A 19,292-nucleotide genomic window follows, 5' to 3' on the forward strand; every position below is an offset into this window, starting at 1 on the left:
TTCATAATAAAAAACTCACAATCTAACTAAAACATGAGAATTCAGATGAAATATTCATTTTCTCACTTAAGCTGCAATTACAGAAAGCCTTGATTCCACAGTGAATGCTAATGTTCCATGGAGGCATTTCATTTAGGAGGACCTTCTATTTTATCTGGAGTGTGAGGTTTGGTTTGTACCTCACTCAAAATAATAAGCATGAATTAAAACAAAATCCAGCCAGGCACAGTGGCTCATGCCTGTAATCCCAGCACTTTGGGAGGCTGAGGCGGGTGGATCACTTGAGGTCAGGAGTTCAAGACCAGCCTGGCCAACACGGTGAAACCCTGTCTCTACTAAAAATACAAAAATTAGCAGGGTGTGGCTAATTATAGGCACACGCCTGTAATCCAAGCTACTCGGGAGGCGGAGGCAGGATCACTTGAACCCAGGAGGTGGAGGTTGCAGTGAGCCGAAATCGAGCCACTGAACTCCAGCCTGGGCAACAGAGCAAGACTCCATCTCAAAAAAAAAAAAAAAAAAAAAAAAAACACCACCAAATTTTGGCAATTCTGAGTTCTCTCTCAATACCCAACTCCTCACTCCCTCAAAAGGAAAGGAAAGGGTAAAGGCGGCAGGGAGGGGAGGGGTGAAAGAAAGGAAGGGAAGGGAAAGAAAAAAGAAGAGACAAAACAACAACAAAAATCAAACTCAGGAAGAAAGCCAGCCCTGCACAGCTACGACCACGGAACAGCGGCTGAAATACGACCACGGAACAGCGGCTGAAAGAAGCTGAGAGAGTCACAGACACAAAGCCCAGGCCAGTACAAAACCGTGATCTTACATTCTCTGTCAAGAGCTCCTCTTCACAATGGACTTGGATTGGAAAGAAACAAAAAGGAAAAATCACGTTGTTTTTGGGTAGTAAAATTGTGGAGATATATATGCATATATATAGTTTAATTTCCTTTGCTGCAATAAGGCTGTTTCAGTAAATACTGTTTTCAACATGCAGGACAGAGAACCTATGCAGAGAACAGTCAAAAATACAAAAACAAATAAGTGCCCTTCGGGAATCTGTATAAATATTTTTAGTATTCAGAAGCAAGGCTTAATAGCTAAGTGAAATCACATCTGTAGGATGATAAAATCACAGCAGCTGTGTTGTACTGGGGCTTGCCACAGATGGAAGACAAGGGTTCAAATCCCAGCTTTGTCACTTATGGGGCTGAGTGACACTAGGTAAGTTGCTAAATCTCTCTAACCTTCAGGTTTCTCGTCAGTAAAATAGCAATAATAGCATCCCTTACACTGAATTTTAACTGAAAATAATGTGCCAGCACCCAGCAGACTCTGGCACAGAGACATTCCCATAAATATGCTTTAAATTCAAAATAATACTAAGCTTTAACCAAAAAAAAAAAGTAAAAGGACCTGTCACATTTACAACACTTATAGCTAAACTGGGACCACACGAATGGAACACAATCTAAACCAACTGCATTCCAGGGGTACTGCAAACTGCTAGTTCACAAACAATGAACAGCGGCTAAGGTTTCTAACACTAAGTTTCAGACATTCTTTAGCACAAACAAGTTGGAGAATCAGAAAATTAATTCACCATCAAATATTCATTGAGATGCACAGTGCTCCGTGAGAACCCTGAGAGTGAGGCACAGAAGCTGCTCTCAGAGGTCTAGAATTGTGCAGGGGCAGGAGGGACAATGCCTAGGGGAAGCAAAGTGGGGCCAAGGGGGGAGTCCTGGGATCCTGCTTCACTCCTGGGAGGGACTTGCTAACTCCGCCAGGGGCAGCCAGGAGGGAATGGCTTCTGGGCCACACTCAGGATGAGGAGGAGGAACACTCCAGGCAGAAAACGTGTTTCTGAAAGGAGGCAGCAACGGGTGTTAGGCTCTCTTCAGAGGAGGGCGAGGGGACTGCTGCCACAGAAGCCCAGGGCACAAGGGAAGGAAGAACAGGAAATGAGATGAGAAAAAGGGCCTAGAGCCCAACTGAAAAGGGAGATGGCCCCAAATGAAGGCGTGACTGCAACACTGCAGCCAAGAGCCAGCAAGGAGCTAGCGCTGAGGAACGTCAGGAGAGAATGGTGACAGAAACCCAGGATGTGGCCCAGGGGTTAGCTGCTGTCTGAGAGGTCTCTGTAATGACAGTGGCCATCCCTACCGCCACCACCACTGGATTCATCCTCACCCTCAACATTTCTGGCCAGGATGCAAGCTCCCTCCCTGCCCCAGGCCTCTCAGGCCAGTGCTCCCCACAGCTGTCAGCTGCTTCTTCTAACAAGCGAACCTAATCCTTTCCTTCCCTGGCTTGAAAGAGCAGGAGACCTCCAGGACAAAATCAAAACAGCTCTGCCTGCAGCGTCTGGACCCCCGAGGCCTGCTTTCCAGCCTTGCCTCTGCTCCAAACTCCCAACATCCATCCCTCTTCCACCCTCCCCATCTTTGCTTCTGCTGCACCCCCTGCATGGGTCCCTTGCCCCACCCCCACTCACTGCTCCTGCCGCACCCATGCAGCAAACTCTGGCCTTTCAGTGCTTAACCAAACGGAGCCCTTGTGCACCACAGGCCTGAGGTCTATCCCTCGGGGGTAAGGGGTGCACAGCAAATTCCTACTCATCCCTCAGGCATTTAAGTGTTCTTTCTTCCCACTTTCACCCATCAGACTGGCAAAAATACTCAGCATCCGTGAGGTGGTGGGAGACAAGCGTCCTTGTATTCTCTAGTGGGAGTATAAACTCGTGCCAGCTTTTTGGACAGCAATTTGGCAATAGCTCTCAAAAGGTAAAATGCACTGTCCCTTTTCTGGGCTGCCCAGCAGCTGTATTTCCTGCCTCTGTCCAGAGAATTCCACTGCCATCTGAGCTGAGGCTGAGCTTCACCAATCAGAAGCACCCACCTTCCCCATGAGGAACTCTCTGGTGGTGGAAGGGATGGCAGGAAGGCTCAGTTCTGCGACAGCCAGGGTCCGGCACCAGCTGTGCCTGCAGCATAGACTGAGACACTGTTCTTGGCCCCAAACCCAGTTCTTGCCCTCCCAACTACGTTGTGAGCCACCTGCTATACTTTTCTCAAAAATCCCTCTTTTCCTTAAATCATCCAGTTACTCAACTGCTTGCAACAGAGAATTCTGGCCGAAACGTGTACACCTTAATCCAGAAATTCCACTGCTAAGAATTTATCTAAATGAAGTACGTATTTATACAAGTAGACCAAGACACATTTGTTACCAAAATATGAAAAACAAGATATTCATCAGAAGAAGAATGGGTCAGCAAGCATGGTGTAGCCACATAATGCAATTCTGTACAGCCTGCTGTTATTACAGAAATTCTATAGGCCCACGTAAGCTGATACAAACACTTCTTCAAAACAAGTTAATAGTAAGGGAAGAATATTATGTATAGCATGAGCTCATTTGTGTTTTTTAAAGGGGTAACTTGATGACAGAGAAGGAGATACGTGAAAGTGTATGGTAACACATTTTCTGGAAAAAAATATAAACAATTCTTAACAGTGGTTACTCTGGAGGGATGTGAAGGAGACTTTTCTTATAGTTCTTTGTCCCACTTGAATGTTCTGTCATGTTAATAAATTATGTTCATTAGAAAATGCTTGAATGTCACTTGCTCAGAAAGGACTTCCCAAGCACCCACCAGCCACACACTCCTTCCTATTATCCTCTCTAATGACTGTTCTTTTCCTCTGGGGCACTTATCACAATGCATTCTTCTAGGTTCATGTGAATTTACCTGTCTAATACCTGTTTCCCTCACAAGACTACAGGCTCTGAGGCAGGCGCTGTGTTGACCACTAATCTTCCCAGCTCCTAGCAAAGTGCTCCGCACTAGTGATGCTAAATACACATCGGACAATGAATGAAGAGATCCAATCCTACTTCTAAGACTCGGCTCAAGTGAAGTTCTTCCTGAATTACCCCAGCTTGGAAGTGATCCTTTCTCCCTTGGGTCCCCCCCCCGCCCTCATCAGTGTGTACATCTGTCTCCCCCATTAGACTGAGTATCTGAGGACAAACACCCTGATATTCACTTCTATCTGTGCTGCCTGCTATAGTGCCTTTACACAGAAGGCACTCACTAAAGAGCTGATGAGGCCGGGTGCAGTGGCTCACACCTGTAATCCTAGCACTTTGGGAGGCAGAGGCCAGCAGATCATGAGGTCAGGAGTTCCATATCAGCCTGGCCAACACAGTGAAATCCCCTCTACTAAAAATACAAAAATTAGCTGGGCATGGTGGTGCGTGCCTATAGTCCCAGCTACACGGGAGGCTGAGGCAAGAGAATCACTTGAACCCGGGAGGCAGAGGTTGCAGCGAGCAGAGATTACGCCACTGCACACCAGACCAGGGTGACAGTGCAAGACTTAGTCTCAAAAAAAAAAAAAAAAGAGCTGATAAATGAGTGGAGGAACAAACAAGACCTCAAAGTAACAATTTACTTGGGTATTAAAATCAGATGTTACTGATGTCTCATTCTCCTTAATCTGGCATTTTAGGGCAGCAAAACTAGTCTGTGTGGAGTCAGTGGTTTCTAAATAGAATTCTCCTATAAACTCAAGAGCTGTGAACCCATCACCCGGAACTCAAGTGAGACTTGGACAAACAGGAGGTCACTCTTGGCCAGGAAAAAGCACAAAGTGGGGCGGCAGAAGTGAAATGGGCAGACACAAAGCTGTTTACCTACTCACTTTCAACAACTTTTCCTAACTCAGCTTTATGCTCATGACACAAATTACCACAGTTCACAGGCAAGAGAAACCAATTTTCCCATTTTACAAATGAAGCTGCTTTGTATCAATGTCAAACTTCTTAAATTTGATGACTTTATCAAGGTGACAGAAGAGAACATCTTGAAGGATTCAGAGGTGAAAGGTTGTGGTGCCTGCTATTTACCCTCAAATGGTTCCCCACACACACGAAACAATGATAGTAATAACAATGTGTGTGTGAGAGGCAGAACAAATGTGTCAAAATGCTAACAACTGACACATCTGAGTAAAGGACAGATCAGTGTTTGTTGAACATTACTGTTACTTTTCTGTAAGTCTGAAATTTAAGTAAAAAAAAGAAAAAATAAAACTACCTAATAGAAAAGGTTATTCCACCTTTACCACCATTTAAAGGTATCAGATGGGGAGAAATAAAAGCAATACTTTGATGGAGATACCTAATACCTTTGAATAAAGCAATTCAGAACAATTCTAAAATTACCATAAGTATCTTCATTTTAGGATAACTGCAAAGATTCATCCGTATGGTATCTGGGGGTAAATCATTCTCCCCAACAAACAGTGAACATCTGTTATATAAAAACCTCGTAACAGGCTAGGTAACAACACAATGGCATAGCAAAGTCTCAAACTGGCAATTTCCAAACTACTCAAGGCAGCAGTTTTCCTAGATGTGGAGCCAAGACACCAAGACAGAAAATATTAAGAGGTAAATGACAGCTGGAAAAACACCAGCTACACGATACACACAACCTGTTCAAATTTCTGGACCTATGCAATTTGACCCAGAAGCAATAACGTAAATGTTAGAACTTGAAAATCCCAATTCTTCTAAATATAATTTTATCACTATTTTTTGCAGTCATTAAAAAAAAAAAAAATTATCAGCCACCTGTAATCCCAGCACTTTGGGAGGCTGCAGCAGGCAGATCACCTGAGCCCAGGAGTTCGAGACCAACCTGGGCAGCATGGCAAAATCCCTTCTCTACAAAAAATACAAAAATTAGATGGGTGTGGCAGAATACGGCTGTAGTCACAGCTACTCAGGAGGCTGAGGTGGGTGGATCACCTGAGCCCGTGGAAGTGGAGGTGGCAGTGAGCTGTGATTGCACCACTGTACTCCAGCCTGTGCAGCAGAGTGAGAACCTGCCAAAAAAATCTCCTAATCTAGCAGCTAGAGCTAAAACATAAATGCAAAAAGTTGGTTAGCAAATGAGGAAGAGAGGGGGGCAAAAAAATAACTACTATTTATAGGCCAGGCATTGGAGCACATGCTTTATATACGTTATTTCCAACCATTACAACTTGGTGTGGTAGGTATTACCGATACCACTTCACAGGTAAGGAAATTGAGGTTCAGACAGAAATCAAATACCCCAATCCCTCAGAGATTAAGTAGTAAAGAAGGACCACAATCACTCCTCTAGGTCAAAATGTACCCGCCAAGTTTCAATGTGAGGCTTCTACTCTAGAATTCTACTCAAATCTCACCTTCTCCATAAGACCTGTCCTTTTTTTTTTTTTTTTTTTTAAAACAGACAGGGTCTCGCTCTGTTGCCCAGGATGTAGTACAACGGCTTGATCACAGCTCACTGCAACCTCAAACTCCTGGGCTCATACAATCCTTCTGCCTCAGGCTCCCGAGCAACTGGAACTACAGGCACACACCACCACACTCAGCTTATATATATATATGGCACAGACCGGGTCTTGCTATGTTGCCTAGGCTGGTCTTACCCCTGGCCTCAAGCAACCCTCCCACCTCAGGCTCCTAAAGCACTGGATTACAGGCATGAGCCACCGTGCCTGGCCCTGATCTTTCTATTTAACACTGCCATCTGCCTCCACCCCAGCCCCTGCCCACAACTCCCAAGTCCCCTTATCATGTGTGAATTTAATTTTTTGTTTTACGATCATTGCAAATTCATATGCAGATGTAAAAAATAGAGCATTTCCATATGAACTTGACTCAGTTTCTCTCAAAGATAATATCTTGTGTAACTATAGTACAATACCATCTGTATTACTTTTTTTCTTAGTATCACTTTCTAATACAGGCTGAGTAGCCCTTATCCAAAATGCCAGGGACCAGAAGTGTTTCAGATTTCAGGTTTTGGAATATCTACATTATACTCACCCAATTCAGCATCCCTAATCCAAAAATCCAGAATCAAAAATGCTCCAATGAGGCTGGGCAGAGTGGCTCATACCTATAATCCATCCAAGCATTTTGGGAGGCCAAGGTGGGCAGATTACTTGAGGTCAGGAGTTTGACACCAGCCTGGCCAACATGGTGAAACCCCATCTCTACTAAAACTACAAAAAATTAGCCGGGCATGGTGGCGCGCGCCTATCATTCCAGCTACTTGGGAGGCTGAGGCAGAAGAATCACTTGAACCCGGGAAGCAGAGGTTGCAGTGAGCCAAGATCATGCCACTGCACTCCAGCCTGGGCTACAGAGCAAAACTCCATCTCAAAAAAGAAAAAATAATAAAAATAAAAATGTTACAATGAGTATCATGTTAGCACTCAAAAACTTTAGGATTTTGGAGCTTTTCAGATTTCAGACTATAAAAAATATATTGTATAAAAAATATATTGTATAAAAAATGTTATACAACCTGTGTATTACATTTATATGTAAGTATATTTATAATACCTGTGTATTAATTTATAATACCTGTGTATTATAAATATACTTCTCACAGTTGTTTATTGTCTATTTACCCTCACTAAAATACAAAATCCTTGAGAGCAGGAATCACTATCAGAATTGTGTTGACTGCTGTATAGCAAGCACCTAGAACACGGCCTAATCTGTAGCAGGAACTCAGTATACATTTGCTGAATGAATCAAAGCATTGTATTGCACCTCCTCTTCTAAGAGAAAACAGACCAGCTCTTCAAGATACCATCTTGGTAAGTAAGAGTACTCTGAAACATCAGGAAAACGTTACACTCACCCATGGTGACATAAGGCAACTTATCAGTTGATCCGTGAGGATAGATGCTGTAGAGGTGAGGTCCAGTAACATCTACTCCCCCTAAAACTAGGGCTGCACCAATGTAACCTTGATACCTGGTGATCAGAGTATGCATAAGAAAAAAAACATGAGTCCACAAAGCATCACTGTAACTTAGCCAAAAGTTGCATGAGAAGTCAGATAACAAAAAGTTTTCCTTAAGACTGTTTCATTAAGGGGTTATTGTTTTGATGGGAACAAAAAAGGGAAGGGAACATTAGATGAACATCTACTATCAACCAGTATAAACTATAAATTATGTGAGGCACTCTACACACCTCATTTCAGCTCAGCCTCACAGACCCCATTATTATTATTTTTTTGAGACAGGGTCTCATTGTGTCACCCAGGCTGGAGTACAGTGGTATTATCATGGCTCACTGCAGCCTCAACCTCCCCAGGCTCAAGCGATCCTCCCACCTCAGCCTCCTGAGTAGCTGGGACTACAGGTGTGCACCACCACACCTGGCTAATTTTTGTATTTTTTTGGAGAGATGGGGTCTCGCCAAATTGCCCAGGTTGGTCTCAAACTCCTGGACTCAAGCAATCCTCCCACCTTGGCCTCCCAAAGTGCTGGGATTACAGGTGTGAGCCACCACACCTAGCCCACAGTCCCCTTTAAAAGACAACATTATCATTCCTATTTTAGAAAAGAGAAAACCAACACAGAGACATTAAGAACTTGCCCGGTCTCAGAACCAAATTGGACTGACTCCAAAGATTATCAGCACTTTTCCCATCACACCTCTCTGTGATCAGCACATAAGCTACCTCCACAGTTAACAATGACGAGGTGCTAAGCTCAGCTGTTCCACTGTTCAAATTATCAACCTGGCCACAAAGGCCAGGCATGGTGGCTCACACCTATAATCCCAGCACTTTAGGAGGCCGAGGTGGGCGAATCACTTGAGTCCAGGAGTTCAAGACCAGCCTGGGCAATATGGCGAGACCCTGTCTACAAAAAAATACAAAAAATTAGCAAGGCGTGGTGGCATGTACCTGTAGTCCCAGATACTTGGGAGGCTAAGGTGAGAGGATCCCTTGAGCCCGGGAGGCAGAGGTTGCAGTGAGCCATGTACACGCCACTGCACTCCAGCCAGGACAGAGCAAGAGTTGTCTCAAAAAAAAAAAAAAAGTATCAACCTTACCACAGCCCAAACAGAAAAATGGCTCATGTCAAAACACCTCTGCCTTTGAATTAACCCGTATTTTAATTACATATATGAACTCGTATCAAAAAAAAAGTATTTCATCATTCAGGAAAGTGAATATTAAAATAACTCCACGATAGCCTAAGAAACCACTGCTACTACACACAGGATAAACTTACACTTCCTCAGGAACATCACAGGAATACATTTTCCACCTACCCCATCTCCACTTAATTGTGCACATATTTGTTCCTTTGGACCCTTTTTTTCCATTTCTATGGATTCCTTTCCCTGTATTTGGTACAGCTTTTTACCATTAGGAGGCTAATGTTACTCCTAACGTGGGAGGCTGAGGCATGAGAATCGCTTGAACCTGGGTGGCCGAGGTTGCAGTGAGCCGAGGTCGCATCACTGCACTCCAGCCTGGGCGACAGAGTGAGACTTAGTCCCAAAAAATAAAAAAAAGGGTGCAGCACCAGCATGGCACATGTATACATATGTAACTAACCTGCACATTGTGCACATGTACCCTAAAACTTAAAGTATAATAATAAAATAAAAAATAAAAATAAATTAATTAATTAATTTAAAAAATCAAAAGAATTAGATCTATATTCGTCAACATAAATTGCTCTCAATTTATCTAGCTGTGCTAGATAAACATGCTGGATTTAAAGTTCTCCACTGTGAGCCTTTAGCTCTTTGGGAAGGAAAACAAAACTGACACATACTGAATTTGCCAAACGATGTAATTATTAAAATACAAACAAATTAACATGAGAACCAAAGTCATAACTTTAGACTGTCTGAGACATAGCCACACATCCAGAAGTGCTCTAAGTAAACAGAACAGTGGTCCAATACTTGCCCTGTTCCTTGATTACCAAATTGTTATTTCAAAAAGAACCTTCCATTTATAAGTAAAAACTTCAAGAACTTCCTAGGAAAAGATTTTAGAAGTAGCCTAAAAAGAGAATAGAGCCCCAGACAAGGGAAGAAACTGGTCCAAGGCCACACGTGTGAGCTAGCAGCAGGGTCAGACTAGGGCCAAGGGCTCCAGGAAGAGAAGCCATAATCACCAGTCCCACCACCCTCAACTAGTCCAGTGCCTATTCCACTATGCCAACTGTCTACTGAATAGGGTGTTTAAATAAAGTTAATAATAATCAGCTACTTGCCTTCTGAGCTAAAATATAAACTGTTAGATGCCTTTAAAATAATCAAGATGTTTTGGCAAATTATTGAAGTCATTAAAATTTTAAGAATTTATTGATCCACAAATTCTATTACCAGGACTCTATTCTAAGGATATAAACAGACAAATATACAGAAATGAATGCACAAGGATGTTTACAACAGCATTGTTTATGATGATTAAAAAAGTGGAAACAGCCAGAAGGAGAAATGGCTAAACTGATCCAACTGTACAACAGAACATCACACAATCATTAAAAATCATGCTAAGCCAAGTGTGGTGGCTCACGCCTGTAATCCCAAAACCTAGGGAGGTCATGGCAGGAGGATTACTTGAGGCCAGGAGTTTGAGACCAGCCTAAGCAACATAGTGAGACATCGTCTACAAAAAGTTTAAAAAAACAAACACAACAAAAAATTAGACAAACATGGTGGCGTGGGCCTTTAGTCCCAGCTACTCAGGAGGCTGAGGCGAGCAGATGACTTGAGCCTAGAATTTTAAGGCTCAAGTCATCCACCATGCACTGCCTTTAAGTGAGCCATGATCATGCCACTGCACTCCAGCCTGGGCAACAGAAAGAGACCCTATCTAAACTCAAATAAAATTTAACAACCATGCTGCATTTTCTCCTGCCCTACTGATGGTAGTACAACGTTTATCAAGGGAGAGCTTTGACAACATCTCTCAAAATGTTAAATGTGCAAAACTAAATAAATGTGCATTTATTCTAGAATACAGGCTAAGGAATTAAATCACATGCGTACCCAAGGGTTCTATGTTCCAAAGGTTCATAGAATACCTAATAATACCTTAAATACCTTAAAATGGGCAATATCATTAATGTTCAAAAATTAGTTAAGTTGTAACATAGCCACAAAACGGATACTATGACACCACCAAAAATTATGATACTGATTAATGGTTCTTAAGCTTTTACGGGTCACAGAGCCCTCTTAAAAATCGATTAAAATTGTGGAAATTTTCCCCCATAAGAGTACACACATTTTTTCTGATTTCAGGAGAGTTACAAGTATTCAGAACTTCTCTATGGGCTCAAGAGAAAAACTCATCTACTGACAGGAACAATATTTGTAACATACTATTATGTAAACAAGGGAAATTATAAAACAACACATACAAGGATATATATCTAGAACAAAAGGTATGAAAAAACAGATCTTCAAAAATTTACAGTGTATGTGTCTAAGTGGCAGAACTTCAGGTGGCATTTACTTCCTTCTATCCAGGTTTCTAGTGTCTACGTTTTTTACAATTATCATATATTATTTTTATAATTTTAAAAACAGTTATTTTCATTTTGAAATGCCCTAGTATACAACCCATTCAAGATGCACTGTTAGGTGAAAAGACTAGGCTATACTATAGTCAGTACAAGTATAATCCCATTTTTTAAATATTACTGAACTTATTTTCAAAACCTTGAAGGGTGTGTAACAATCTCTTAGCACTAACTGCTTGTGGGTGGCAGGAATCCAGGTAGTTTTTTACATTCTTTTTGTTCGTATCTTCCAGCTTTGTTTTGTTTTTACCATGAACATGTACTAGCAATATACAAAGAAGAGAGGAAGGGAAGAACTTAAAAGACAGAAGACTGGAATAACACACACCAAACCAAGACTGATGCTCCCTGAATGGCAAAATTTTCATTTTGTTCTTTGGCCTTTTCAGTATTTTCTAAATTTCCTACAATAAATGTACATTATGTTTATAAGAAAAAAAAGTTACAATGTAAGAGCCTCTACGTATTCAAGTAATAGTTTCCAGAACACAGAACAGCATTTCACTAACATTTTTATGAAACTCAACAAGGAGGCTCCATGCTCACAGAACAAGCATTACTTACATCAACTACATCTAGCCATGATAGGTGTGAGATAAAGGCAGTGCTTAAGTAAGGGAAAAGACATCACTTCTGTTTATCAAACCTTATTTTCTCACTGACTCACATACAAGGAATGGGCTGTTCAGGAAAAAAAGTACAGCAGTACCAAGAACACCTTGTACTCTTTTTCAGACTGAATTTTACAGGGCTCTAACTACGCAGTATGCTCTGTAGTATGCAAGGTCAGAGCCTAGCTTCTTTATTCCTGTCCTCCTCAAAAGTCAGACAGACAGAAACTATTATCCTCATTTTATTGAGAAAGAATCACCCAAATTTACACGACAGTCAGCGCTGTAGGTGGGAGATGAACCAAAGTTCTAAAGTCAAATCCTAAACTCTTTCCTTATACCACTCTCATTTTACGTAACTCACCAAAAATGTTAAGAGGACATAAAAGACTGTAATTACGCTGGTTTATATTTTTAAATGTTCCTCTCAAATTTTGATAAAATTTAACTTTTACAAAGTATCTTGAACTAAAAAATGACAAAACACTGAAAAAAGAAAATTTAGAATTTTTTTTTTTTTTTTTTTTTGAGACGGAGTCTCGCACTTTCACCCAGGCTGGAGTACAGTGGCACAATCTCAGCTCACTGCCAAGCTCCACCTCCCGGGTTCACGCCATTCTCCTGTAGCTAGGACTACAGGTGCCCGCCACCACGCCTGGCTAATTTTTTGTAATTTTAGTAGAGATGGGGTTTCACCATGTTAGCCAGGATGGTCTCAATCTCCTGACCTCGTGATCTGCCTGCCTCGGCCCCCCAAAGTGCTGAGATCACAGGCATGAGCCACCGCGCCCGGCCGAGACGTTAGGATTCTTAAAACATTCTAAAGTGATTAACAGAAACATTTGCTAGATTTTTTTTGCTAATTGTTTTAAATGACATTACAAAGAATCTTGAAACATCCTATTTGCAGCAATTTTACAAGCTTAAAAATTGCCTTTATTACATAGACACATTGTGTAGAAAAAGTTTTCAAAGAAGCCTTATATATAATGTACCAAGCAAGCCACCAGAGGGAGCTTTATATTTAAAATTAAAATCCACAAATCTCTTCAGAAATCTGATCAATAGGTGTGCTTTAACAAGTTCTACTCACTGTACTGGAAGAATTTGGTTGGCAATAATTCTCCTGGATTAGAATAATGATACGTACACAAACATAGAGCAGCAATTGGATAGACTAGGCTTCCTATCCATATGACTCTAGGCTTTGGTCTCATTTGTAAAATGGGAACTATACTACTGGCCTTGCTACAGGGCTACACTCAACCTCATATACACTACTGAAAACCCACAGGCCATGCTAGACACATAGATTAGGACCCGCGAATTATCAGGAAGGCCAGGGCCCTGAAGGGAACAGTGAAGTGAGCCAGGCAGAGAAAGTGACAGAGCACCCACTCCCACTTCTAAGGCAACAACCACCAATGAGTTCCCGAAGATTATGGCCACGTGTTTCCAATGTTTTCAAAAGACAGAAATCTAGACTTTTTTTTTTTTTTTTTTTTTGAGACGGAGTCTTGCTCTGTCACCCAGGCTAGAGTGCAGTGGCGTGATCTTGGCTCACTGCAACCTCCACCTTCCAGGTTCAAGCGATTCTCCTGTCTCAGCCTCCCAAGTAGCTAGGATTACAGGCGAGTGCCACCATGCCCGGCTATTTTTGTACTTTTAGTAAAGACATTTCACCATGTTGACCAGGCTGGTCTCGAACTCCTTACCTCAGGTGATCCGCCAACCTTGGCCTCCCAAAGTGCTGGGAATACGTGTGCCACCATGCCAAGCCAAAATCTAGACTTTTAATTCAAATCTCTCCATTTATAATTGTTAGCCACTATTTAAAGAAAAAAAAAAAAAGGCCATATGACCCAAACAAATTTCCCTACAAGCTGATGGCCTATGAGCCACCAGTTTAAAATCTTTACTGTGTATCCATGCTCCCCTTTAATTCTCACAACAATCCCGCTAGGGGCAGGTATTATGATATCCATTCTACACAGAAGGAAAAAGGCAAAGAATTTGTTAAAGGTAAGGCAAGTCCCAAAAGGAGAAGCCAGTATTCCAACCCAAGACTAAATGCCCAGGCTACTTCTCCTATAATCACTGCCTCTCTTATGAGAAGCAAATGAGAAAATGCACTTTGAAAACTGCCAAGACCCATACAAACATAAAGTAATGACGCAATTATTAAAGGAGAAAGAAACAAAACTACTAATATGAGCTGTGAGTCAGCAGAGAATGAAGGTCAGGTCAGACAAGCTACTGCACCTCTTTAAACCTCAATTTCTTCACTTACAAATAGGAGACGCTAATAGCCCCTATCTCAGAGTTAAAAGGATGAGATCGCGCATAAAGCACTTTAGCATAGGTCCTGGAACAGTGTAAGAGGTAGATAAAGGTTGGTTAATATTATCATACCCACTGACAGCCAATTATAAATACCACTTTTCATTCACTGTTATTTTGCCCCTAAAGGGAGTGGGTGGGGGGAAGGAAGGAGAGACAATCATTTGGGTTTGTGTTTATGGGGAGGAGAGAGTAGTTTCACAAGACAAATTCATAGTTCCTCCAGTTATAACTTTCTTACTGTGAACAAAAAAGTTTCTCTTATCCAGTAATATCCCTATGCTCCAGGAAATGACTCAACTGGTGACATGTGATTTACTCATGAAAAAAATCAGGCCCCAGAAATTCAGATGCACTATCAAAAACCATTTAAAATGGCTCTTTAATATAACAACTGATTTCTGGAACAAAATGTGTATTTCTGAATGTGTTTTTGCTACTTTCCAGGCTTCCCTTGACTGAAAAAAATCTAAGATATGAGAAGAAGATACTAATAGGAATCCCCATTCTGGAAACTTACCTGAAAAGCATCTGCTTCAGCATTCTATTGGCTGTCACAACTCTGGGAAGACGGCCAGTGGAGAGGGAGTGGAGCTCCAAGTTGGAAGAAATGAGCTGGGTTGTCATGTCTGTGTCTGCAGCTGTCCCAGCACCACAACAACTGAAAAATCCAATTAGAAATTTAGCTGAAATCCAATTACCAGAGGGCTCAATTAGAAGTAGTGGGTTCTTGGATAACTTCCATGAAGTTCAGGTACACAGAGAGATGTTTTTGAGTGTATCTATGCTGTAACTTCTCTGTTTAGTCAACCTTAAATAAACAGAAAATTGAGAATATGCATCTAGTTATATGCAAATACATTATCTATGACCCAATGGAACATATGAAATTATTGGTTTCTGTGATAACAGAGTGTGCATTTCATTAACGCTACAAATATACCCAAGTTGTACAGAAGTGCAAGGTGTGTTAAGTCTTGCAATTCAACATCTACCAAGTATTTACTATCAGATACCAGTAATTACACTAAGCACTGGGAATAAAAATATGAGAGGCCTTGTGCTCAATTTCAAAGTTGAGTGTAAGATACACAAGAAGACAAAAATTATAACACATAATTTAATACACAGTAATAGCATAGGTACAAAATCCTATGGGAAACCGGAGGAGAAGGTAATTGATTTTGATCATTAAGAAAAGGTTTCAGGCTGGGCATGACGGCTCATGCCTGTAATCCCAGCAGTTTGTGAGACCCAGGCAGGAGGATCACTTGAGGCCAGAAGATCAAGATCAGCCTGGGCAACATAGTGAGACCGCATCTCTCCCAAAAAAAAAAAAAAAAAAAAAAGAACAAAAAAATGTTTAAAAAAAAGAAAGAAAAGGTTATATATGAGCTGGAATAAAAACACTCTACAAGCAGAGAAGGCAGAGTTTCTAAATAGAATCTCACATAAGCAACAGTAGAATAGCTTGGAGATGAGGGAAATAGGGACAGTTCAGACGTAACTGGAGCACAGGGTGACGGCAACTGAAAAAGAGGCTTGAAGGGTAGGCTTTCTATGAGACTGTGCAAGGCCACAAATTTTGATTTTTATCCTAAAAGCTGTGTGGAAATGTGACAAGTCTCTTGAAAAGCTTTTTAAGAAAGGGATGCCATCAGATCTATGTTTTACAAAATCCAATATGGCAGAAGAGTGAACAATAGGATGCCTAAGAGAGGCCAATTAAATGGTAACTGCAATAGTCCAGCTAAGAAAAAAGAACCTCTATGGTTCAAGTTAATGTTTGAAAAAAAGAAAAAGAAAAAAGAACCCAAACTAGAGCCTTAGCAAAGGAAAGGATAGGAGGGAATGGATTCAAGAGGCACAGAGACGGCAAAACTGGCTACCAATTCAATTGGAGACTGAAGCAAAGAGAGGACTTGAAGTGATTAGCTTAGGTAACAGGTGGATGGAAATGCCATTTAAGGGAGATAGAAAATACAGGTTGAACAACAGGTTTTAGTAAGGAGCACAGGAAGGTCAATTTTTAGCCCTGACATGTTTGAAAATATAAGAGTTATTCAAACGAATCAATACTTACTAAATATTAGGAGATATGAAATGTATTTTTGAACAGTTCTTGTCAGCAACAACCATCCCTTCAGTTGCTCTTGTATCTGCTCCAAGAACTATGCCATCCTATTAAAAAAAAAGTTTTTAAACAATTTTACAAATATAAACCAACCACAACTCTCCATTCTACTTTAGGGAATACTATGTTGGCCATACCACATGCTCCCCTAATCTCAAAACGCCAGCCAAAACTCATACCAAAAATATTGTGCTACATTTTCAGGATTTAAGAAAAGGTTTCTTAGTAAATGCTACTAATTGAATCCTGAGTAGGTAAGAATTATTCCCATTTTCAAGTGAGGCTCAGGTGTCGGGTAAATTCCTTGCAAATCAGAGCTAATCTGGAAAAAACCTGGATTAAGACTCAGGAATCTTTCCATTAAATTAGCCATCACTATCAATTTCCTTTTAAAACACGTTGCTTTTCTTTAAAACATGTTGCACAGGTAATCATTATCCCTTTTGACGTTTGCAACAATTTAAGGCAGGAGTTATCTCCATTCGATGCATCTGAAGGTGTCTCTGTGAGAAGGAAAGTGAGCTGCCCGAAGTTGGAATCAGCATTATAGAGTTCAAAGGTGAGGCAGACCTGTCTGACCCCAAATCTCGTGATCTCCCATCACACACTTCGGCTTCCTAAACTAGTAAATTAAGAAGCTAACTGACCTGTTAAAAAAAAAAAGAAAAAAAAAAACCTCAGCAAAGTGACGAAAGAACATAAACTGTTAAGGAGCACACAAAACCTGACAAAAGCAGTCGCTCCTGAAAGACGGTCTCCTGATGTATTCTATAGCATTTGCCTTTCCAGACCGAGCCGGGAGAGACAGAGGAAGCCAAGTGTTCTGATTCCTGTTGCCGGTTCAGTCACTGCTGCTCTTAGCCTAACCCGGCTTACCTTATAGACCACCCCAGCGATGGTCGTGCCAGTTTTGCGGGCCTTTGGAAGCTTGTATCCCCTCTTTGCAAAATCGGCTTCCAAGACGGCATTCCTGAGAGCAAATGAGAGAATCAAGTGTTGAAGGGCAGGACCACATCGCGCAGCACTGGCATGAAAAGTGCCTAACAGAGAACTCAGGAAAGCTGCTACTTGTTTTCACGCCCATCTGTTTAATGAATCCTCCCACCATGAGCACTGTTCTCCCGTTTTCCAACGAAGACAGTCTCACAGAGGGGCCGTGACGTGCCTTAGGAGACGGAGATAAACGGTGGCCGAGAGCGCTGGGAAGGTGGGAGACCAGACCCGGCTTCAGGAGAAACCCACGCCCAGGCCCTGATTCCCCTGAGTCACACTAGCCGCGGGCCACAGGCCCCGCCATGCACTCTTCCCTCAGAATTCTCGTATCATACCTTGGCCCAGCTCCCACCCGAGCACCGCACTCTTCTCCCTCCCTGAACCAAGCCCCAAGCAAGGCGGCACCTGCGGCAGTTATCAAAAGAGAAGCCTCCAACTGGTGGAGCATACACCGACACAGCCGCCATCTTCCCAAGAAAGCACTTCCGGGCCGGAGGCGGGTGCAAACAAAAAGAGCCGAGCACTTCCGGCGTCGCTGGCAACTGGGGCTGAAGGGGCGGGGCAAACGCCGCACTAGAACGATTGATCTTAGAGATTCTGGTTCCTAGAGAGGCCAGAGATGTTTGAAGTATATCGCCCTAAGTGGTACGGAGGAGAAAGTGACACCCGGAACCGGGAAAGGACTTGTCCAAGGTGAACGCACCAGCGACCAGGTCTCCTGCCGCTCAGACTGGACTTGTTTCTACCGTTAATTTGGTTCTGCGGTGCTTCGGAGACAGACACACCCAAGTCCCAGGCACAGCCCCACCACCCCCTTGCGTTAAGCAAGTCTCTTCAACTCTCTGAATCTGTTTCCTCCACTATCAGATGGAGATTACAACCTAGCTCAAAAGGCTGCTGTAGAATTGCCATTTAGTCTGTGAAAAGAAGCTCAACATGATTAGTCATAGGGTGAATGCAAAGCACGACCACAGCGGGATCCCACTTCGCACCCACTAGGATGGCCATAAACAAAAAGACAGAAAAGCGCAAGGGTTGCGAGAGTGTGGAGAAATTGGAACCCGAATACACGGCTGGTGAGAATGCAAAACGGTGCGGCTGCCCCGGAAAACAATTTGGCAATTCCCCAAAAAGTAGTACCCTCTTAGATATGCACCCGAGAGGTGCATTCACAAAAACTTCTACAAAGGTGAGGTAGAAGGCAGGCCTCCATTCAGAGATGGGGCTGAGATACCTGACCAAATTGAGGACTAGTTAAAACAGGGCCTGGGCGGAAGCTGTCTTCCCTAAGATTCGCTCACCAGCCGGCCAAGTCAGTTTACCGTTGCCATGGCAACACTCGTGCGTTAACGCCCCTTTCCATGGCAGTGGCACCATAAACCAAAAGTTACTACCCCTTCCCTAGAAATGCCTGCATAAACCACCCCTTAATCTGCATGTAATTAAAAGTGTGTATAAATATGACAGCAAAACTGCCCTGACACTCTGCCTAAGAGGGTATCCCTGCTCTGCAGGAGCAGTCATGGAGCTGTAACGCCGCCACTTCAATAAAGCCGTTTTCTTCTGCCTCTAACTTGCCCTTGAATTCTTTCTTGGGCAAAGCCAAGAACCCTTGTGGGCTCAGCCCCACTTTGGGGCTTACCTGCCCTGAGTCAAAAGGGGTCTCATCGGCCGGGCGCGGTGGCTCACGCCTGTAATCCCAGCACTTTGGGAGGCCGAGGTGGGCGGATCACGAGGTCAGGAGATTGAGACCATCCTAGCTAACACGGTGAAACTCTGTCTTTACTAAAAATACAA

The 19,292-nt window shown here is 42.4% G+C and overlaps 1 protein-coding gene across 5 annotated transcripts in view; it reads right to left on the reverse strand.

Annotated features, from left to right (window-relative positions):
- The window catches only part of PSMB7 (proteasome 20S subunit beta 7), a 63,250-nt gene extending 44,190 nt beyond the window's left edge, over positions 1 to 19,060 (reverse strand). Inside the window, exons 1-7 of one of the 5 annotated variants that reach the window (XM_054501526.1) lie at positions 18,730 to 18,805; positions 18,199 to 18,412; positions 17,901 to 18,099; positions 17,379 to 17,472; positions 16,452 to 16,549; positions 14,889 to 15,029; positions 7,712 to 7,827 (exon numbers count right to left, since the gene is read on the reverse strand). In XM_054501526.1, coding sequence (XP_054357501.1) covers positions 7,712 to 7,827; positions 14,889 to 15,029; positions 16,452 to 16,549; positions 17,379 to 17,472; positions 17,901 to 17,962 — 511 coding nt within the window. In that variant the 5' untranslated portion in view covers positions 17,963 to 18,099; positions 18,199 to 18,412; positions 18,730 to 18,805. Of the gene's footprint in view, positions 1 to 7,711; positions 7,828 to 14,888; positions 15,030 to 16,451; positions 16,550 to 17,378; positions 17,473 to 17,900 lie in introns of all 5 variants that reach the window. The other 4 variants (XM_054501529.1, XM_054501528.1, XM_054501527.1 and 1 more) reach the window with 4 other exon arrangements.
- Positions 19,061 to 19,292: the final 232 nt, after the last annotated feature.

This window comes from Pongo pygmaeus, chromosome 13 (assembly GCF_028885625.2).
Source record: "Pongo pygmaeus isolate AG05252 chromosome 13, NHGRI_mPonPyg2-v2.0_pri, whole genome shotgun sequence".
Lineage (NCBI taxonomy): Eukaryota > Metazoa > Chordata > Mammalia > Primates > Hominidae > Pongo > Pongo pygmaeus.